The sequence below is a fragment of the Perna viridis genome, chromosome 5, assembly GCF_037379345.1.
Source record: "Perna viridis isolate PV_CMFRI_1.1 ecotype Kerala chromosome 5, ASM3737934v1, whole genome shotgun sequence".
Lineage (NCBI taxonomy): Eukaryota > Metazoa > Mollusca > Bivalvia > Mytilida > Mytilidae > Perna > Perna viridis.
This window is the reverse complement of record NC_142449.1, coordinates 39536701-39554922: the sequence shown is the minus strand read 5'-3', so window position 1 is coordinate 39554922 and position 18222 is coordinate 39536701. Positions and strand designations below refer to the sequence as shown.

The 18222-nt window shown below is 32.6% G+C and overlaps 2 protein-coding genes across 5 annotated transcripts in view; one reads left to right on the top strand and one right to left on the bottom strand.

Moving 5' to 3' along the window:
* The window catches only part of LOC148617448 (L-fucose kinase-like), a 134051-nt gene that overhangs the window by 51735 nt on the left and 64094 nt on the right, over positions 1 to 18222 (bottom strand). The window lies entirely within an intron of this gene.
* Positions 1 to 18222, top strand: part of LOC148617450 (AKT-interacting protein homolog A-like) — a 36830-nt gene that overhangs the window by 8340 nt on the left and 10268 nt on the right. For 2 of the 4 annotated variants that reach the window (XM_088585148.1, XM_088585150.1), the window contains exons 2-8: positions 29 to 118; positions 8153 to 8328; positions 8700 to 8764; positions 9180 to 9280; positions 11839 to 11927; positions 13350 to 13448; positions 16624 to 16731. In XM_088585148.1, coding sequence (XP_088441274.1) covers positions 95 to 118; positions 8153 to 8328; positions 8700 to 8764; positions 9180 to 9280; positions 11839 to 11927; positions 13350 to 13448; positions 16624 to 16731 — 662 coding nt within the window. In that variant the 5' untranslated portion in view covers positions 29 to 94. Of the gene's footprint in view, positions 1 to 28; positions 119 to 6281; positions 6911 to 8152; positions 8329 to 8699; positions 8765 to 9179; positions 9281 to 11838; positions 11928 to 13349; positions 13449 to 16623; positions 16732 to 18222 lie in introns of those variants that run through there. The other 2 variants (XM_088585147.1, XM_088585146.1) reach the window with 2 other exon arrangements.

Here is an 18222-nt window from a genome sequence, read left to right as displayed (position 1 = left end):
TTTTAAGGACGTTTTTTTTCCATTACAGAAACTTTTTATACAGTAAATATGTAAGATATTGGATGGAGACTTTACATTTTGTTACCTAGCTGTTATGTCATCAGAATCTGATACACAGGTAAGCAGGTGTTAATTATTTGTTAACTTAAGGTGTTATCAGTACACTGTGTATTAACTAACACTGGTTGGAATGTCATTAGAATGTGAAGCAGGTATTAACTGGTACTGACAAGTAATATTGGTGTTAAATCTCCTTCATATCATGTAATGTATAGTATTGGTGTTAAAATGCTATCTCTTTCATATTAACTACATGTAAAGTACTGTACTAACACAAAATAGGACTTTGGTGTTCATTTACACATGTGCTGAGTCTTTATATTAGATTATATACCAAGCATGAAACAAAAACATGTATAAAGGCTGTTAAATGAGTGAAAATTCCAGTCTAATTAGCATATGCCTTTTTAGTGCAATATGATTGGTTTTTCAACTTTTATGACCTTAGTAATGACAGCTTTTACAACTGCAAATTTCATGTACATATCGTAAACAACATGTCTACAATCACTTTGACAAAAGTTAGAGCCGTTTAATGGCTTAAAACAGTATTATCTGCTTTATTCCATTTATTTTCAACCTTGTATAAGCAAAACAATAATTTTTGAAAGAATACAGTTATTAGTAGCCTGTAAATACTTTGAATATTGACACATTGTCAAATTGTAGGTTGAATGCTGCCATTTGCGAAGTCAATTTAGCCTACAAGAAAAAAAATACTGCCAATATTAATATATTTCAGATAGTTAGGGTTTGGAATTATAAGGATTAAAAACTGTTTTTCCAGAATTGATCAATGTGTAAAATCTGACCATTCACTCACAAATCAAAGGAGTCCAAAAGACTTTTATATCAGGTTTGTGAGTGAATGGTTTGATTTTACACAGCAATAAATTCTGGGAAAACAGTGTTTAATCCTATACAGTACCATATCTAACATGAATTTCTTTTCTAAAATGACAAATATTATATTGCACCAGAGGTAGATACATATCTATCCCATAAAATACTGGTGTATTATACTGCACCAGAGGTAGATACATATCTATCCCATAAAATATTATATTGCAACAAAGATAGATACATGTCTATCCCCAAAAATATTGTTTGGTGTATATAGAATGTCATTTTAGAATTAAAGAGTAAGTAATCAAGGGAACCAAGGTTATAGCGGTAATCAAAAGAATATAATCCAGGTACAAAGACCAGACGTGGAAAACAGACATACACAACAAAGAACATAAAGTAACTAAAATCATACATACTAAGTAACAAAAGCAAATGAGCAACTTTGACTCCACTAAAAACTGGGAGCATGGACCATGTGCACCGGTAGGGTAAGCGTCCTCTGCTTTCCTAGAAACACACAATTAAAAAATATAATTGCACAACAAGAAGAAATGTGAAAACTGTACTTTTTCATTGTAATGTAGCAAATGTGTTGAAATATATTGATATTTTCGAGTAGTGCATAATTGATAAATCTACTTATTCCAATATGAACATCAAAACAACTGATAAAAATTACTTTAACATCAAACTGTTTATTAAAAATAGGAGTTTGTAATGAAAAATATCTGGCAGTGTCACTCTGTGTTTCCTTTTCAAATTCCTCATTATTTTCCCATTCACTGTGCCACAAGTAAGGTCTCACTAACCACTTCCTTTACATGTTAAACAAGTAATTTTCAATGTTTCACTGTGAATTCTCAGGACAAATGATACCTTAAAGTTGCATACCATTGCGTAGCTTGCAAAATAAGGCTTTCAAAATCATTATTCTAATGGTATGATGACCGTAGAAATTCTTTACAAAATTAACTTGAACCAAAAATACTGAAAATCAACATTTTTACCTTTTCTGCTAACATAGCATGGAGGCAAATTACTCACACATGTATACAATATTCATACACTTTTGTAGTAAATGTTACAGACCACCAATTCAACCAATGAGCATTTGGAGCGTACGCAAAAATAATCCCACACAGAAATTACCCCTGTTCCTCATATTGCTGTGAAAAAAGTTCTCATCTTATTTAAAAAATTTAAACAGTTTCTGAAAGGAAAAAGCATTTCTGTACATTCTATAGGTGCATTTTGCTTCTTGTGATGTGAAGCCTAATCTCCATAATTATTTCTAAATATACCCCTATCTTGTGAAAACACTGGGATTTCCCATGCTATTTATAGACACTTCACTTCCGGTGACCAGTACTGCACTGCAAGTCTGCTAACCCCACATGCCATTCTGAGGATTGTGAGCTGACATGTAGAATCATGCTGATATATAGTCCTCTGCAAGTTAAAGTTAAGGTAAAGTCCAGAGAAGCCATTGAATATTGTGAAATTTGCATAGAAGCCTATGGGAAGTGGAATTAGTGGTTTCTAGCCTAAATTACAAATATGATTTTAAAGTACACATTCTCAGCTTTATTTTGATTACTTTTGATCAGAGTACACACAAATAATGTACTTACATGTACAATGCATATTTCTAGGTTCAGTTTGTTTTTGGTACTACATAGTGGGGTGGCCATTTGACTCGGAAGTGTTTAGAGAGACCTTTATTATATATAGATTATGTCCCTTGAAATCAGAAAAGAAGTCCAAGGAATTAACATCAGCTTCTGTTTCCATGTCCGAGCATTCAAATTCTATTAAATCTTTGTTAAAGTCATTATTTCCTATCAGATGTTGTCTTTGATTTCCTATACAAACATCCTGGAGGACTATTATTTTCATTAGTAAACTATGGGTGTACCAATACTCCAGTTGTGTACACTTTAAGTTAATTATCAGAAGATTTTCTAAGTACATGTCCAAGAAATTAAATGTATTTAAAAATTTTTTCTTGGCACATCTTCTCTAAAATCATTTCCTTTTTTTAAATTCCCAATGATGTTAGAACTGTCAAATTTGCAATGCAAATTTTTGGTCGTTCCCTCCGCAGGATTTTAACTTGTACCGCTGTGACATCTATGGCAACACCGCCTGCACAAAGTCCAGCGCCCTAGACTACTCGGCCAGCTAGGCTATATACCTAGCTATACGTTTACTGTATCAATGGAACTCTAAAGTCCTCAATTAAGTGTCAATGGATAAAGGAGTTGGGAAGGCAAGTGGCCATGGGCCATCTCCTCTTTCTACCCGTAAATTTCCCCTTCACCTAAAAGAAAATTCTGTGTTTTCTTAAAATTATTAAATGGCAACTTCAGATTGATTGTAAATATTTTCACTCTATCTTCATCCTGCTGGGTCCTTGAGCTTTGCTGACAGATCTTTCATGCTATCCTTATCCAGCTGGGTCCTTGACCTTTGGTCACATATATCCTTCCTTTACTCTATTCTCATAACTAGCTGCTCAGAAAGCTGGTTGAAATAGTCATGGGGCTATTTGGCTGTAGGACTTAATGAATAATTGATGTGTTCTTATTATTAAACTTTAAATATAATCTGAACAAGAAATAACTGTGACACAACACAGTAAATGTATTTGCCAATGTATTCCACACTTTTCTTGGACCAAAGTTCATATTTAGCAATATGCTAAACATGAAAGTGAAGGTGTCAAAATAAAGCATAAAAAATAAGATGCAAACAGTACACTAAAAGCCAAAGGATAATTTTACTTTGTTGACCTGCCATTTTTAACCAGTTAAACCTTCACCTCAATCAAAACAAATTGAATTGTTTACCAATGTCAAGAATGACCACACTAATTCGGTTTGTATATAAAGACAAAGTCACACTACTAGAATATATTTCAAGGCTGAGTTAGGTTGTAAATGACACATCCCATTAAAAAAAATTCAAATTCAAATTGTTAAAGAATTTCCACTTATTATGCAATTTTTGTTCAGAATTTATTATGTTTTGAATTTTAGACATTTAACTAAATTTGATTATTGATATTAAACTGACTTTTCAAACAATTTGATTTTATGGATGAGTGTGGTTGATCTACATTTATAATGAGCTACTGATATAAATTGTGCCATCTAACAGGAGAATAAAACAATATGTGACTCCTGGATGTACTTTTATTTTAAGTTATGAAATATTTACAATATTTCTATAAATAATGTATTTCAATTTGATTGGTCTTTATTATGACTTAACAGTAACATAACAGTAAGTATATATTTTCTTCCTCTGATCGGCAGGTACTTGTGTTAAGTTTGCCATGCTTGTTTGTTAGTTTAAAGTGCCTTGCAGTGTTATGCATTTTCATTGTAGTGAGTGTTTATCTGGTATTAGAAGCTCAAATACCAGTTCAGATTGAATAGAATATGTGGTTAAATGTATGGCTTCAAATTTTGAATTGACTCATAAAAAAATAGTGAAGTTTACATTTTTTTTGCCCTCCCAACTAAAGGCGGGAGGGGGGGTCTTAATTTTCCCCTGTTTGTCCATTCAGATAGAGGGTACATGATTTGTATGGCTATGTTTTTCTCAGATTTTGAGCTTCAACATAGAAATTTTATAGATTTTTTATACACAGATAATCGGGATGTGCAGGACCAAAGATGTTTCATTTTTATTAAAAATTCCCCCTTCCTAAAAAAAGGACATTTTATCTGCAGGGGTATCAGTCAATGTCTCCAAGGCACTAACAAGTTTCTAAGGCAGTCTAAAGGCAGACTGCCTTTTTGTAAATCACATGTTTAATGTTTCATTTTTTTAGTTTTTTAACCCATGTAACAAAAGTTGTAGGGTATGATGTCAATCAATCACCTGGTTAGTAGCTCGAATTTTGTAGGGGATTGATTTTAAGAGAAATCAGTCAAGGGGGCCTCTGTTTTTTTTAAAAAAAGATATGATTAGATAACTGCTTCATTTTATTACTAATTTCCCTCAGACTTTAGTGAATGGTTTGTAGCAATACAGTCTTATATGGCATTGATTTTCACAAAAAATATGTCAAGGGGGACCACATTTTTGAGAGGGGCCTTTGAAAAAAATAAATGATTTAGGCCGGTTGCTATGATAGCACCTTTATATCTTACCAATTTCATTTGAACTTTGATGAATGATTAATAGCTATAAAATCTTTGATGGGATTGATTTTCACAAATATTGGACAAGGGGATGTGCATCGTCAAAGAAGTACCATACATATTTAGCTAAAGTTAGGCTAATGTCTAGAGCCCACACGAAAAAACTTCGATTTCTGATTTAACAAATTATTCACTATTGTTTGAAATTCATGACAAACCTCAAAATGATTTTTTATTGTTTAGTCTTTGTATAATATCATGACATGATTTGCATGGTGTATTTTGTTGAAGCATCTTGCTGATATGTTTTTGGTTTTGTTTTCATAGATTGTAGAAAGGAATCTTTCATCACAGTCTAGCCTTTTCTCTGTTGGTATTGTTTTGTCTTATGTTAATCTTTGTCATGATTCTGAAGAATGTCATGTTACTTTTATCAAAATGATTATTTTGGAGGTACATGTATTTGATAGCATGCATATTTCTATTATTAACATGAATTGGTATTAGTATTCCTGGGTTAACACAGTTCCTTGGTTTCTTTTATTTTGTATCTGTCCATCTGGTAATCTGTCTACATTTCTTGTAAGCATACAAAATTTCTTAAGGGATTTTGATGAAATTTTATAGGAAGGTTTGATGTCTTATGTAGATCTGCATGATAGAATATAATTAAATGTACTATCAGAGAAATGCAATATAGAAAATGAATTAATGTTTTTATATTTAACATTTAAATTCTTTGTATGGCATACATTAGCATAAGAAGCACTTCAAATTGCATATTAAGCTTCTTAATGCAGAAGTTGATCCAGAAATTCATGAAAAATAGGGATCCAGATTATCCTTTGCTTATTTTTGTGACAAACTTTACAGAATTTTCCAACAAATGGAGGATCCAATCATCTCCAAGGCTTCCCCATCTGCAAAGTGTTACCACCTTTTCAAACATTTTTACAGAATAAAGTGACTGAAATTTTCTTCTTTGTCATTAAGTCAAAAGGTCATAGTACTCATTAAAGTTAAATACCAATTAGTAGATAGTTTTTAACTTGTAGTCTAAAAGAGACCATTTTAATTTTATACCTCATTAACCATGAAAACATTGAAATTAAAACCATAAGTCTTTACTATTTTCTATTTGTTTAAAATCATATGATAAAACATGTTGAAACAAAAAAACAAAAGTTTTTGAATACACAGAACCAAAATGACTGGATTTTGAAAGTTTTGTTATTTTAGCTGTGATATTTTTGTGAATTAACAAAAGTTGCTTGCAAAGGAATTATTATTTGAAATTATGGTTTAACTTTGATTTGTGAATGTTGTGGGTTCGGTGTTTAACATGGAAGAAATTTGTGAGTTTCAGCATAAAAAAATTGAATATCAATTCATAGGAATTGCATGTAGTTCATGATTTTAACATTACTGTTTGAATTAAAGTTTTTTTTAATTGAAAAAAAAAAGAATATAATATGGATGCATTACCAAAAACACTGATTGATGCATTGAATTCTGCCATGAAAGAAAACCAGACTTTAACATGGCGAATACATGGCATGGATGATAAAGTTATCATGAATTTAATGTGGACCCCAAGGATTGGAGCCCCAAAAGTTCGGGACTCAGCAGCAAGATTTGGAGGTAGAAGTCTGGAACATTCAATGTTAGGAAGCCGTAGTTTTGAAAATTCTTTGACTTCTCTAGATGATGGTTATACAACTCAGAGAAGTGAGAGTAGTATGCAAACTACAGCAAGTTCAGTTTCATCTGCTAAAAATTATGCATGCAAGCATGATAAAAATGGTCAAGAAAAGGCAACTGTATATAGATCATTGATGACTGTGTGCTCCGTAAGGATTTTCACATAAAATATTTGAAGACAAACTACATGTCCTTTATTTTAGTGTTTTTAATCAGATAGTTGTACAGCAGTTGCACTGCATCATGCACATGTACAAGTTTTATCTTATTTCCATATTCCATTTTCTGACAAGTGTCAATATAAACTATTTTTGTGGTTAGTAATTCTGTCTTGTTTCATGTATCTAGTTAGTTTTAAGTGTTTTCTGTAACCATTATGGGATCTTATCATAAGTATACAAGTGCATGTCAGCATCTCTCTAACTTTCAAGCAATATCCTTATATAAATAATGATCCTGTCTACTGAAAGTGTTTTCTCTGTTCATAAATAGTAAGTATATACATACCATGTCGGTGTGAAAGTAAAATTGTGTTGAACTTTTAATTTGTGTTGACTTTCTAAGAACTTGAGAAAAAGGTTACTGCAGACACTGTGAGGTCAGCCTCATAACTTGACCTAAAATTAGAGATCAGTGGTAATGGAAAACTAAGGACAAATTATATGACAAATGTAATGACTTCTCATTCCATGTTGTCAACTTTCCTTTCATCTGTGGCAACATCCCTTCAGCACCTGTGTATGGAGTTTTCATATCACAACTCAAATGTTATACCAGAGCTTGCTGTGACTACAGACTTATTGTATCACACCAGACTACTTACAATTAGGCTTCTGAAACAGGATTATGTTGCTACAAGATTGAATTCATCACTACAGAAATTTTGTTGTCTTTGTCATGAACTTGTGGATCATTACGGTGTATCCATCTTCACCATGAAATACCTTCAAAACCTGCATATGGAGTTTTCATATCAACTCATTTTGCCAAATGAACTTGTTGATCATTATGGTGTATCCATCTTGACCATGAAGACTGGCTTGTTGACTGGGACAAAGTTTTCCTTCCTGTTTTGTCTACCTTGGACATTTTATGAGCTACTCAGCAGGTGTTTCTAGAAAAGCAGAGGAAGCTTTACCTAAGTGCACCTGGTACATGTTCTCAGATTTTAGTGGAGTCCAAGTTGCTAATTTATTTTTGTTTCTTTGTTTATTTTGGTTATTTCATTTTTATTTCTTGTCTAATTTTTATCCTTGGATTTTATTATTTTGATTTCCACTTGATTCTTCGTTCCCTTGATTACTCTTTCAATATCTACATTTTGTTTTTTTTTTTCTAAAATAATATCTTTTAAAGTATGCTTATTTTAAAAGATTCATTTTAATTTACAGGCAGAAGATTCAAGTAGTTCTGATGTAAATAGGACAAAAGAGGGGCCAAAGGAGGGTCGTAAACAGTTACCAGCTATTCCAGATTCAGAAGACGACATGGAAGGACACAAACAAATCAAAACAGGGATTCAAGGATTTGAGAACTTCAAACTGGAATACTCACTAATGGCTGAATAGTAAGTTTTCATGTAAATACAAGGGTCCTATTCTGAAATGATTTCATCTTAGAATGCTGTTACTTTAGATTGATGTTTGTAATTTGACTAAAAATTGCCAAATGCCAAACTCTTCATTGAACTGAAATTAGGTTTATTTATATACCAAAATAAATTTCCCTTTTATTTCATGAATATTTTATATTTTCTTGAAGTTAGCAATTTTTTTTCATTCTGATTTATCAAAGGATTCATTTTTTATTGTCAGGTAAAAAAAAAGTAGTGACTCTGCTTTACACATGGTTTTCCTTTGCATCAAGTTTTCCTGTTAATTTCAAATTATCATAGTCACTTTTGTGATTTTATCCAATTTTCATTTTATTTTATTACAGTAAGTTGTTGATGCAACAGAAGATTCCTGGGTGTTATATAATGCCATCAGCTTTATCACCTCTTAGTAAGTCTGCATTCTCTATGGTCAAGGTTGTTAGGATTGATTTTTTCCACCAAGATTTCTTAAAACTTACTAAATCATTAGAACTGCCAGACTTGATACTATCAGTCACATTGACAGACCTAACATTTTAGGAAGCCAGTAAGAACTTACATGTAGGTCCCTCTCCTGCATTTTTTGGGGGGTATTAAGATAAGAATTCTTTGTTGATTAAAAAAAAAATAGATAGAATTTTTAACGAAAGCTATGTTTAAAATGTAATTTCTGAATTAAATCACAAGTAATGATTTAGGATGTTTATATTTCCAGTTTGGTATGGTGTATTGTTTATGTGTTTATATTTCCAGTTTGGTATGGTGTATTGTTTATGTGGATCTATTTTCAATTTGGTGTATTGTTTGTGTGTTTGTGTTTTCAGTATGGTATGGTGTATTGTTTATGAGACAGGGGCTGTACCAGGAAGCGGTTTTTAGGTTTAAGTTAACAATTCCAGACAACTTTCCTGATGGAGATTGTCCTGTAAGTTTAAATAGGTTGTAGTTAAATGTTACAATTAGAGGAAGTTTTATTGGATTGCATACAAATGTACTCATACGAGAATATAAATATCACTTATTGATATACTTATACTCGACGTCACATACAACACATTTTCGAATTGAAGCTCTACTTTTTGAACTGTCGGGACTTACCGCAAGAGTTGTCTCTCTTTTATTTAATCTGAAGATAGTTCGCATATATGCATGATGTGTTAGTACCAATGAGTCGCTTATAGCTTAAATCATGCGTAACAAATCCTTACTGGAAAATCCCATACTAATATCCGCCGTGTTGGTTTTTATGGGACGATTTGTTTATAAACGGAGTTCATAAGTTCCCGTCGAACTCCGGTGACAATCGTCTGCTTGATTAACTTCTCGGTATTGTACGTTGTTCGCATAAAATAAATCCAAGACATCTGAAATAACGCTGAAATGCATTCTGGGTTCTTCGGTTTTTGGACAAACCATTTAAACGTAAACAACATCTCCTAGCAACCCGATCACTGTAAACATGGCCGACTTTTTACAATGTAAATATTGGCAGCGAGAATTAAAATCTGACCGGAATTTAACGATTCAATGATTAGGGAGAAGCTGTTTGACTAAACGAATGAGCAAGTCATTTAAGACAATTTAAACGACGGTAGGTGTCAATTAAGTCGTAGAAAATATTTTTATTCAAAGTTTAACAGTATCTTATTTATGTGACGCCGAGTATTGCATTACATAACCATAATAAACAACGTGTTAAAAATTAATCAGGGGAACCAAGATTCAAGTGGAAATTAAAATAATATAATCCAAGGATAAAGACTAGACAGGAAATGTATACACACACAACAAAACACATGAAATAAACAGAATAAACAAAAGAGGAAAAGAAAACTATCTGGCATAACCAATAAATTATGATTATGAAAACGCAATAAGCAGATGCTGGAAGGATGTTGCCACAGGTGAAAGGAGTTGACATTATGGTATGGGAGTCATAATGTTTGCCATAAAGTTTGGTCAATAGTTTTCTTTTACCATTGTTCTGTAGTGTGGGTCAAGATATGAGGCTGACTTCATAGTGTCTGTAGTCCTTAATTTCAAGTTCTTTGAAGGTCAAGCTCTGGCATAACATACGAGATGTGTTTTGAAAATGCCATTTGCAGGTGCGGAAGGGATGTTGCTACAGATGGAAAATGAAAAATACTGAACAATGTACATTATGGATTTGTTTGTATGCTATCTGTTTCAGTATTTTTCTCAGAATTTTTAGAATTTCTCTTATCATTCTATACAAACTGATTTAATCCAAAAAATAAGAAATCCATATATTGTTTATTGATGATAATTTTCATGAACAACAACTTTACAATCTGAAAAATAGGCATGAAGAGCAAAACAATTGCTGTCCTCACAAATCAAGTAAAACAATAAAACCATTACCTGTATTTTAAAGTCATTTCAGGGTTAATTTCAATTTTTGACCAAGTTATGAGGGAATAACCAACTTTTTAACACTATTTTTTCATGAAATGCTATGTTATTTTTTTTTCTGAACAAGCATAAAGTGTCATGGTGTTGGTTATGTATTACTTTGTCAAAAATTTTAACCAAGCTTAGTTGGTACTACACAGATCAATACGGAAAATTGGTCTCATTTTGTTGAAGTAAAGCTCTTTTGAGGCAGTCCACACAGAAATTTCAAGTGTTTTTTTTGTTTTTGTTTTTTTTTTTTTTTTCATAAAAAAGTACATATTTATCTAATCCCTGGTGAGTTTTAGTACAAATACAGGATGCCTTTTCAACGCTAACAGTCAAGTACTATGTTTTATAAAATATCAGGCACTTAGACACTAGCACAGGATGAAAGCATGCATTGAGGAGGTGGAAAAAGGGTAAAAATAATAACACCCTTTTCAATTCATTTTCTCACAAATTTAGTTCCTAAAGTTTGTGTCAAATAAGGTATTTTGAAAATCAGCTAGCTGATGCCGAGGAGAGAACCAAATAAGGTGGGGACTGAAATGTTCTGGATATTTTTCATTTGAATTACACCTATTTACCATTACATACATTACATATGTCTGTATAAATGCTTAACTACATTCAAACAATATATCCACCAAATTTCAACTTTTAAGAGTTACAAAATTAGACCGTGTCAACATGGCGTGTGAAACAGTGTGCCAAATGTAACTGTATAGTGCACCCTTATATAATTAAATTTTTTAGCAGTTTTCCAGTTTAATTTCAGGAAGGGAGCTAAGAAATGCTATTTGGTTTTGAGGTATTTGAATCATAGACAACAGGCAAAATGGCCTAAATATCATTACAATACTAAAGCTGGTTATACAAAATAATCTGGCTTGACTAAAGAAAACAAACCAATTGAAAGGCTTGTTACAAATCAAATCAAATTGAATTATTTATTTTGTAGAAAAACATATACATGTATATGAACATTACTTCAAACTTCTTTAATAATTTCTTATATTATATTAAAAAAATTAAGCATGTGTATTCTGAGTATTTGTATATTTTCAGAGTCTAGTCTTTGATTTCCCAGTCTTTCATCCTCTGGTGGATCCATCCACAGGAGAACTTGATGTAAAAAGGGCATTCCCTAAATGGAGGTAGTTATTAAAACCATATTTTACAAAAACACAACTTTTTTATACAACTGCCAAAAATTTGCAGTTGTTTTTCAGTATGGCACTGTCATTGCTTTCATCCGCAGGCACTTGGTTTTAGTACAATAATTTTTGTTTTAGTTGGTTTATTTTTATAGAATTTCATTGCAAGGTTCCAAACCACAGGAGGAAGCTTAGTATTGATTTTGGGGGTTTTGCTCCAACAGAATAAGGACCAAAAAACAGATTTAAGACAAGCATTTCATAGAATTTAATTATATAGCTCCAGTAAAAGCATAGAAATGTCTATGATGTTGTTCCACAATATTCTTTAGCACAGTGGTCAGACTTGGATTGATTTTTGGGGCAAAGACTTGAACTTTTCAGAAGTTCGGGGCCAGAAACTTGCATTTTCCTGATGTTCAGACAATAACTTGACTATCAGTAAATGAAAATTTTTGAAATTGTATTATACAGTACCATACCACCAAAGGAAGACTGGGTATAATTTTGGGGGTTAAGGGTCAAAACTTGTAGAAAGTAGGGGCCAAAAAGAGGCCTCAAACAAGCATTTTCCTTATGTCTGTATAAAAACTTGAGTAAAAGTGAATTAATTGCATATAAATTTAACTACATGGTGCCATACCACAAAAGGAATACTGTTTTTTTTTTAGTGTTTTGTCATTTAAGAATAAGGGGCCAGAAACAAGTGATGTTTTTTTTTCTGATTTCTGGACGACACCTTGAGTAAAAGGGAATGGGTTGCTTTGATATTAAGGGCCAAAAAAGTGACCACTTCTGGTCGAATTTTTATCTGGTGTCAAATGTTTAATTGTAATCAGAATTCAAAGCTGTGTCAAAGTTGAATGGTGTGTACATACTTTCCACAACTGTTTATGGTTCAACCTCTGCAGTCGTATCAAGTTGCTCTCTGTAAAGCATTTTATTTTCAAAGTTATGCTGAGTCCATACTGATTTTCTTCTTTTTCCTGAGTGTAGAAACCTGATGCAAAAAGTATTTCCTAAACTAAGGTTATTAGTTGATAGATACTCAGTTGAGAGCCTTTTTGGTTTTCAATTAGTCTGGCTTTTAAAACTTACATGGTCTAAAAATGGGCATTCTTTGTATGGTAGTATTCAGTCAGTAGATAAAACCACAACTTATGTTTGATAAAGCATTTAGGTTTTGCAACCAGTGTCTTTGTCTATCTGTTCATAGAAACAATGTAAAATTGACATAAATGGTGATGGAAAATAATTATATAATACCAAAAGTTACAGTAAAGGAATAGAGGACTACCATTTCATACAAAAGATAATGCATTGACAATGTTTGTGTATAAAGAATCTATGTGTTTAATACGGTTAACCTACATTTTTTTGTATGTAAATTACTAATAGTCATCTTATGTTTTCTTTTTGAAGGAAAAATAACAACCATATATGGCAAGTGCTACTGTATTGTAGAAGGTCATTTTACAAAATAGATACAAAATCACCATGGAATCCTGAAGCTTCTGTTTTGTAAGTTTATAATAAAGCTAATAGTGGTAAAATGTGTAGTATGTTTAGGCTCAGTTTTCGCTATGGTATGATCAGAAGATTTTTGTTCTTTGTTGAGACAAACTTCGTTTCATAATTTAAATTTTCTGAAAATTCTTATTCTTTTTAGATATACTCCAAAATTTGGCAAATCTTTACACCCACATGGAATGTTGTATCATACCCATTATATTTTGAGCTTTTTATCTGTAACTTCATAAGAAAGTTTCAAAATATAATATTAAGAGGATATATGCTTACATTTTGAAAGAAACTTTCTATGTGTTCCACTTTCAAAAGACATGCTTAGAAAGGTTTTTTTTTTTTTTTTTATCAAAATTATATACCCATTTTGTATCTCAAAATACCTATTAACCCATACAATGATTTTTCATAGCATTGGGTAGTGCTGTTGTGTAGCTGCTATTTGGTTTCCTGCAGTGTAATATGGACATAGCCATTTACTTAACTGAGTTTACCCAAATAAATTGATGGTTTCCTTTAGTGTAATATGGACATTGCCGTTTACCCAAATAAATTGATGGTTTCCTTTAGTGTAATATGGACATTGCTGTTTACTTAACTGAGTTTACCCAAATAAATGGATGGTTTTCTTTAGTGTAATATGGACATTGCTATTTACTTAACTGAGTTTACCCAAATAAATTGATGGTTTCCTTTAGTGTAATATGGGCATTGCCGTTTACCCAAATAAATTGATGGTTTCCTTTAGCATAATATGGACATTGCCGTTTCCCCAATTAAATTTATGGTTTCCTTTAGTGTATTATGGACATTGCCGTTTACCCAAATAAATTGATGGTTTCCTTTACTGCAATATGAACATTGCTGTTTACTTAACTGAGTTTACCCAAATAAATTGATGGTTTCCTTTAGTGTAATATGGACATTGCTGTTTACCCATATAAATTGATGGTTTCCTTTAGTGTAATATGGACATTGCTATTTACTTAACTGAGTTTACCTTAATAAATTGATGGTGTCCTTTAGTGTAATATGGACATTGCCATTTACTTAAGGTTACAGACCACCAATTCAACCAATGAGCATTTGGAACGTACGCAAAAATAGTCCCACGCAGAAATTACCCCTGTTCCTCATAGTGCTGTGAAAAAAGTTCTCATCTCATTTGAAAAATTTAAACAGTTTCTGAAAGGAAAAAAATTTCTATACATTTTATAGGTGCATTTTGCTTCTTGTGATGTGAAGCCTAATCTCCATAATGATTTCTAAATATACCCCTATCTTGTGAAAACACTGGGATTTCCCATGCTATTTATAGACACTTCACTTCCGGTGACCAGTACTGCACTGCAAGTCTGCTAACCCCACATGCCATTCTGAGGATTGTGAGCTGACATATGTAGAATCATGCTGATATATAGTCCTCTGCAGGTTAAAGTTAAGGTAAAGTCCACAGAAGCCATTGAATATTGTGAAATTAGCATAGAAGCCTATGGGAAGTGGAATTAGTGGTTTTTAGCCTTAACTGAGTTTACCCAAATAAATTGATGGTTTCCTTTAGTGTAATATGGACATTGCCATTTACTTAACTGAGTTTACCCAAATAAATTGATGGTTTTCTTCGGTGTAATATGGACATTGCCATTTACTTAACTGAGTTTACCCAAATAAATTGATGGTTTCCTTCAGCGTAATATGGACATTGCCGTTTACTTAATTGAATTTATCCAAATAAATTGATGGTTTCCTTTAGTGTAATATGGACATTGCCGTTCACCCAAATAAATTGATGGTTTCCTTTAGTGTAATATGAACATAGCCTTTACTTAACTGAGTTTACCCAAATAAATTGATGGTTTCCTTTAGTGTAATATGGACATTGCCGTTTACCCAAATGAATTGATGGTTTCCTTTAGTGTAATATGGACATTGCTGTTTACTTAATTGAGTTTACCCAAATAAATTGATGGTTTCCTTTAGTGTAATATGGACATTGCTGTTTACCCAAATAAATAGATGGTTTCGGTTAGTGTAATATGGACATTGCCATTTACTTAACTGAGTTTACCCAAATTAATTGATGGTTTCCTTTAGTGTAATATGGACATTGCCGTTTACCCAAATGAATTGATGGTTTCCTTTAGTGTAATATGGACATTGCTGTTTACTTAATTGAGTTTACCCAAATAAATTGATGGTTTCCTTTAGTGTAATATGGACATTGCTGTTTACCCAAATAAATAGATGGTTTCGGTTAGTGTAATATGGACATAGCTGTTTACTTAACTGAGTTTACCCAAATAAATTGATGGTTTCCTTTAGCGTAATATGGACATTGCTGTTTACTTGAGTTTACCCAAAAAAAATTGATGGTTTCCTTTAGTGTAATATGGACATTGCCGTTTACGCAAATAAATTGATGGTTTCCTTAAGTGTTATATGGACATTGCCGTTTACCCAAATAAATTGATGGTTTCCTTTAGTATAATATGGACATTGCTCTTTACTTAACTGAGTTTACCCAAATAAATTGATGGTTTCCTTTAGTGTAATATGGGCATTGCCGTTTACCCAAATAAATTGATGGTTTCCTTTAGTGTAATATGGACATTGTCGTTTACCCAAATAAATTGATTGTTTCCTTTAGTGTAATATGGACATTGCCATTTACTTAACTGAGTTTACGCAAATAAATTGATGGTTTCCTTTAGTGTAATATGGACATTGCCGTTTACCAAAATAAGTTGATGGTTTTCTTTAGTGTAATATGAACATTGCCATTTACTTAACTGAGTTTACCCAAATAAATTGATGGTTTCTGTTAGTGTAATATGGACATTGTCGTTTACCCAAATAAATTGATGGTTTCCTTTAGTGTAATATGGACATTGCCATGTACTTAACTGAGTTTACCAAAATAAATTGATGGTTTCCTTTAGTGGAATATGGACATTGCCATGTACTTAACTGACCTTCCCATTCTGATTATTAGTATTGTCATTAAAAAGATACTTCGTGCTTTTAATATATTAACAACTGATTTAGTCTCAGGTTTAAATTTACAGTTGAGATAACATCGATGATTTAAAGTTGTTTACTGTAGGTGAGGGGGTATTCTTTGTGAGGTATGCTCTGAGTACTTTTTGTTTAAAATTGATTTATGACCTTGTAGGTATGAAGAAGACACAGATTTATTTAAAGAGAAGGTGAAAGAGTGTGTAGCCTTAAGTAAAGAAAAGTCAAAAGAACCTGTAAAATCAGATGATCCTCATACTATCAAGTAAGTAATAGTATCTACATGGTCCCAAGGTAGCCCAATTTCCTCAGAAGATCTTGGATCATACTAAATGTATTAGGTAAGTAAAACCCCCTATGTGATTCCCAGGGTAGCCCACTTTCTTCAGACGACCTTGAGTCATACTGTCAGGTAAGTAAAACCACCTATGTGATTCCAAGGGTTGCCCTCTTTCTTCAGAAGATTTTGCATCATACTATCAGGTAAGTAAAACCACCTATGTGATTCCAAGGGTTGCCCTCTTTCTTAAGAAAATTTAGCATCATACTATCAGGTAAGTAAAACCACCTATGTGATTCCCAGGGTTGCCCTCTTTCTTCAGAAGATTTTACATCATACTATCAGGTAAGTAAAACCAAACCACCTATGTGATTCCAAGGGTTGCCTTCTTTCTTCAGATGATTTTGCATCATACTATCAGGTAAATAAAACCACCTATGTGATTTCCAGGATAGCCCACTTTCTTAAGAAGATCTTGAGTCATACAATTAGGTAAGTAATACCACCCATGTTATTCCCAGGATAGCCGACTTTCATCAGATGATCATGGGTCATACTATCATGTAAGTAAAACCACCTACATGTATGTGATTATAGGGTAGCCCACTTTCTTCAGATCTTGGATTACAGAACCAAGTAAGTAATTCTATCTACCCGGTACATCGGTCTAGGATAACCCACTTTCTTTAGAAGATCTTTCATCATACTATCATGTAAGTAATGCAACTTACATGGCCACACCTTGAAAAGTGGCAGATGCCTTATAGTAATAAGTTTTGTTCATCCATCCATCCATTTTTGTATATCATATCAGGTTTGGCTGTAACTGGTATGTCTTTTTATGCTTGGCTTGAAGGTAGATCAGCTCAAGGTGATTTGTCAAAGGTACCATTGTTGGTTTCTTTTGACCTTGAGATCAAATTAATGATTTATGTATGGCTGATGTACAGCGTTTTACAACTGTGGGCCCATAAGGTTGGATTCCATCTAAATGATATCTATTTGTTATGTATCATGAAGTATATGAAACAAATTTTGCCACATAAATTAACATGCGTCTACCTTAAACCTGTACATGTATGTAAATATACAGTACAATATAGATGGCAAAATTTTTACTACTGCCTGATTCTCCTGATAAAGGAAAACTATTGACCAAACTATACAACAAACGAAATGACTTTCCATTCCTTTTTGTCAACTTTCCTTTCATCTGTGGCAACATCCTTTCAGCACCTGCATACAGAGTTTTTATATCATAACTCATACCCTGATGGCAAAGCTTGCCATGTCTATGCAAACTTTCTGTACAGCAGTAGAGTTTTTAGTTTTTAGGCTTCTGGAACAGGGTAATGTTGCTACAAGATTAAAGTCATCACTACAAAAGTTTTATGGACATCATCATGATTCATGAACTTGTGGATTGTTATGGTGTATCTATCCACACCATGATAACCAATTTGTTCAAGGCCTTAT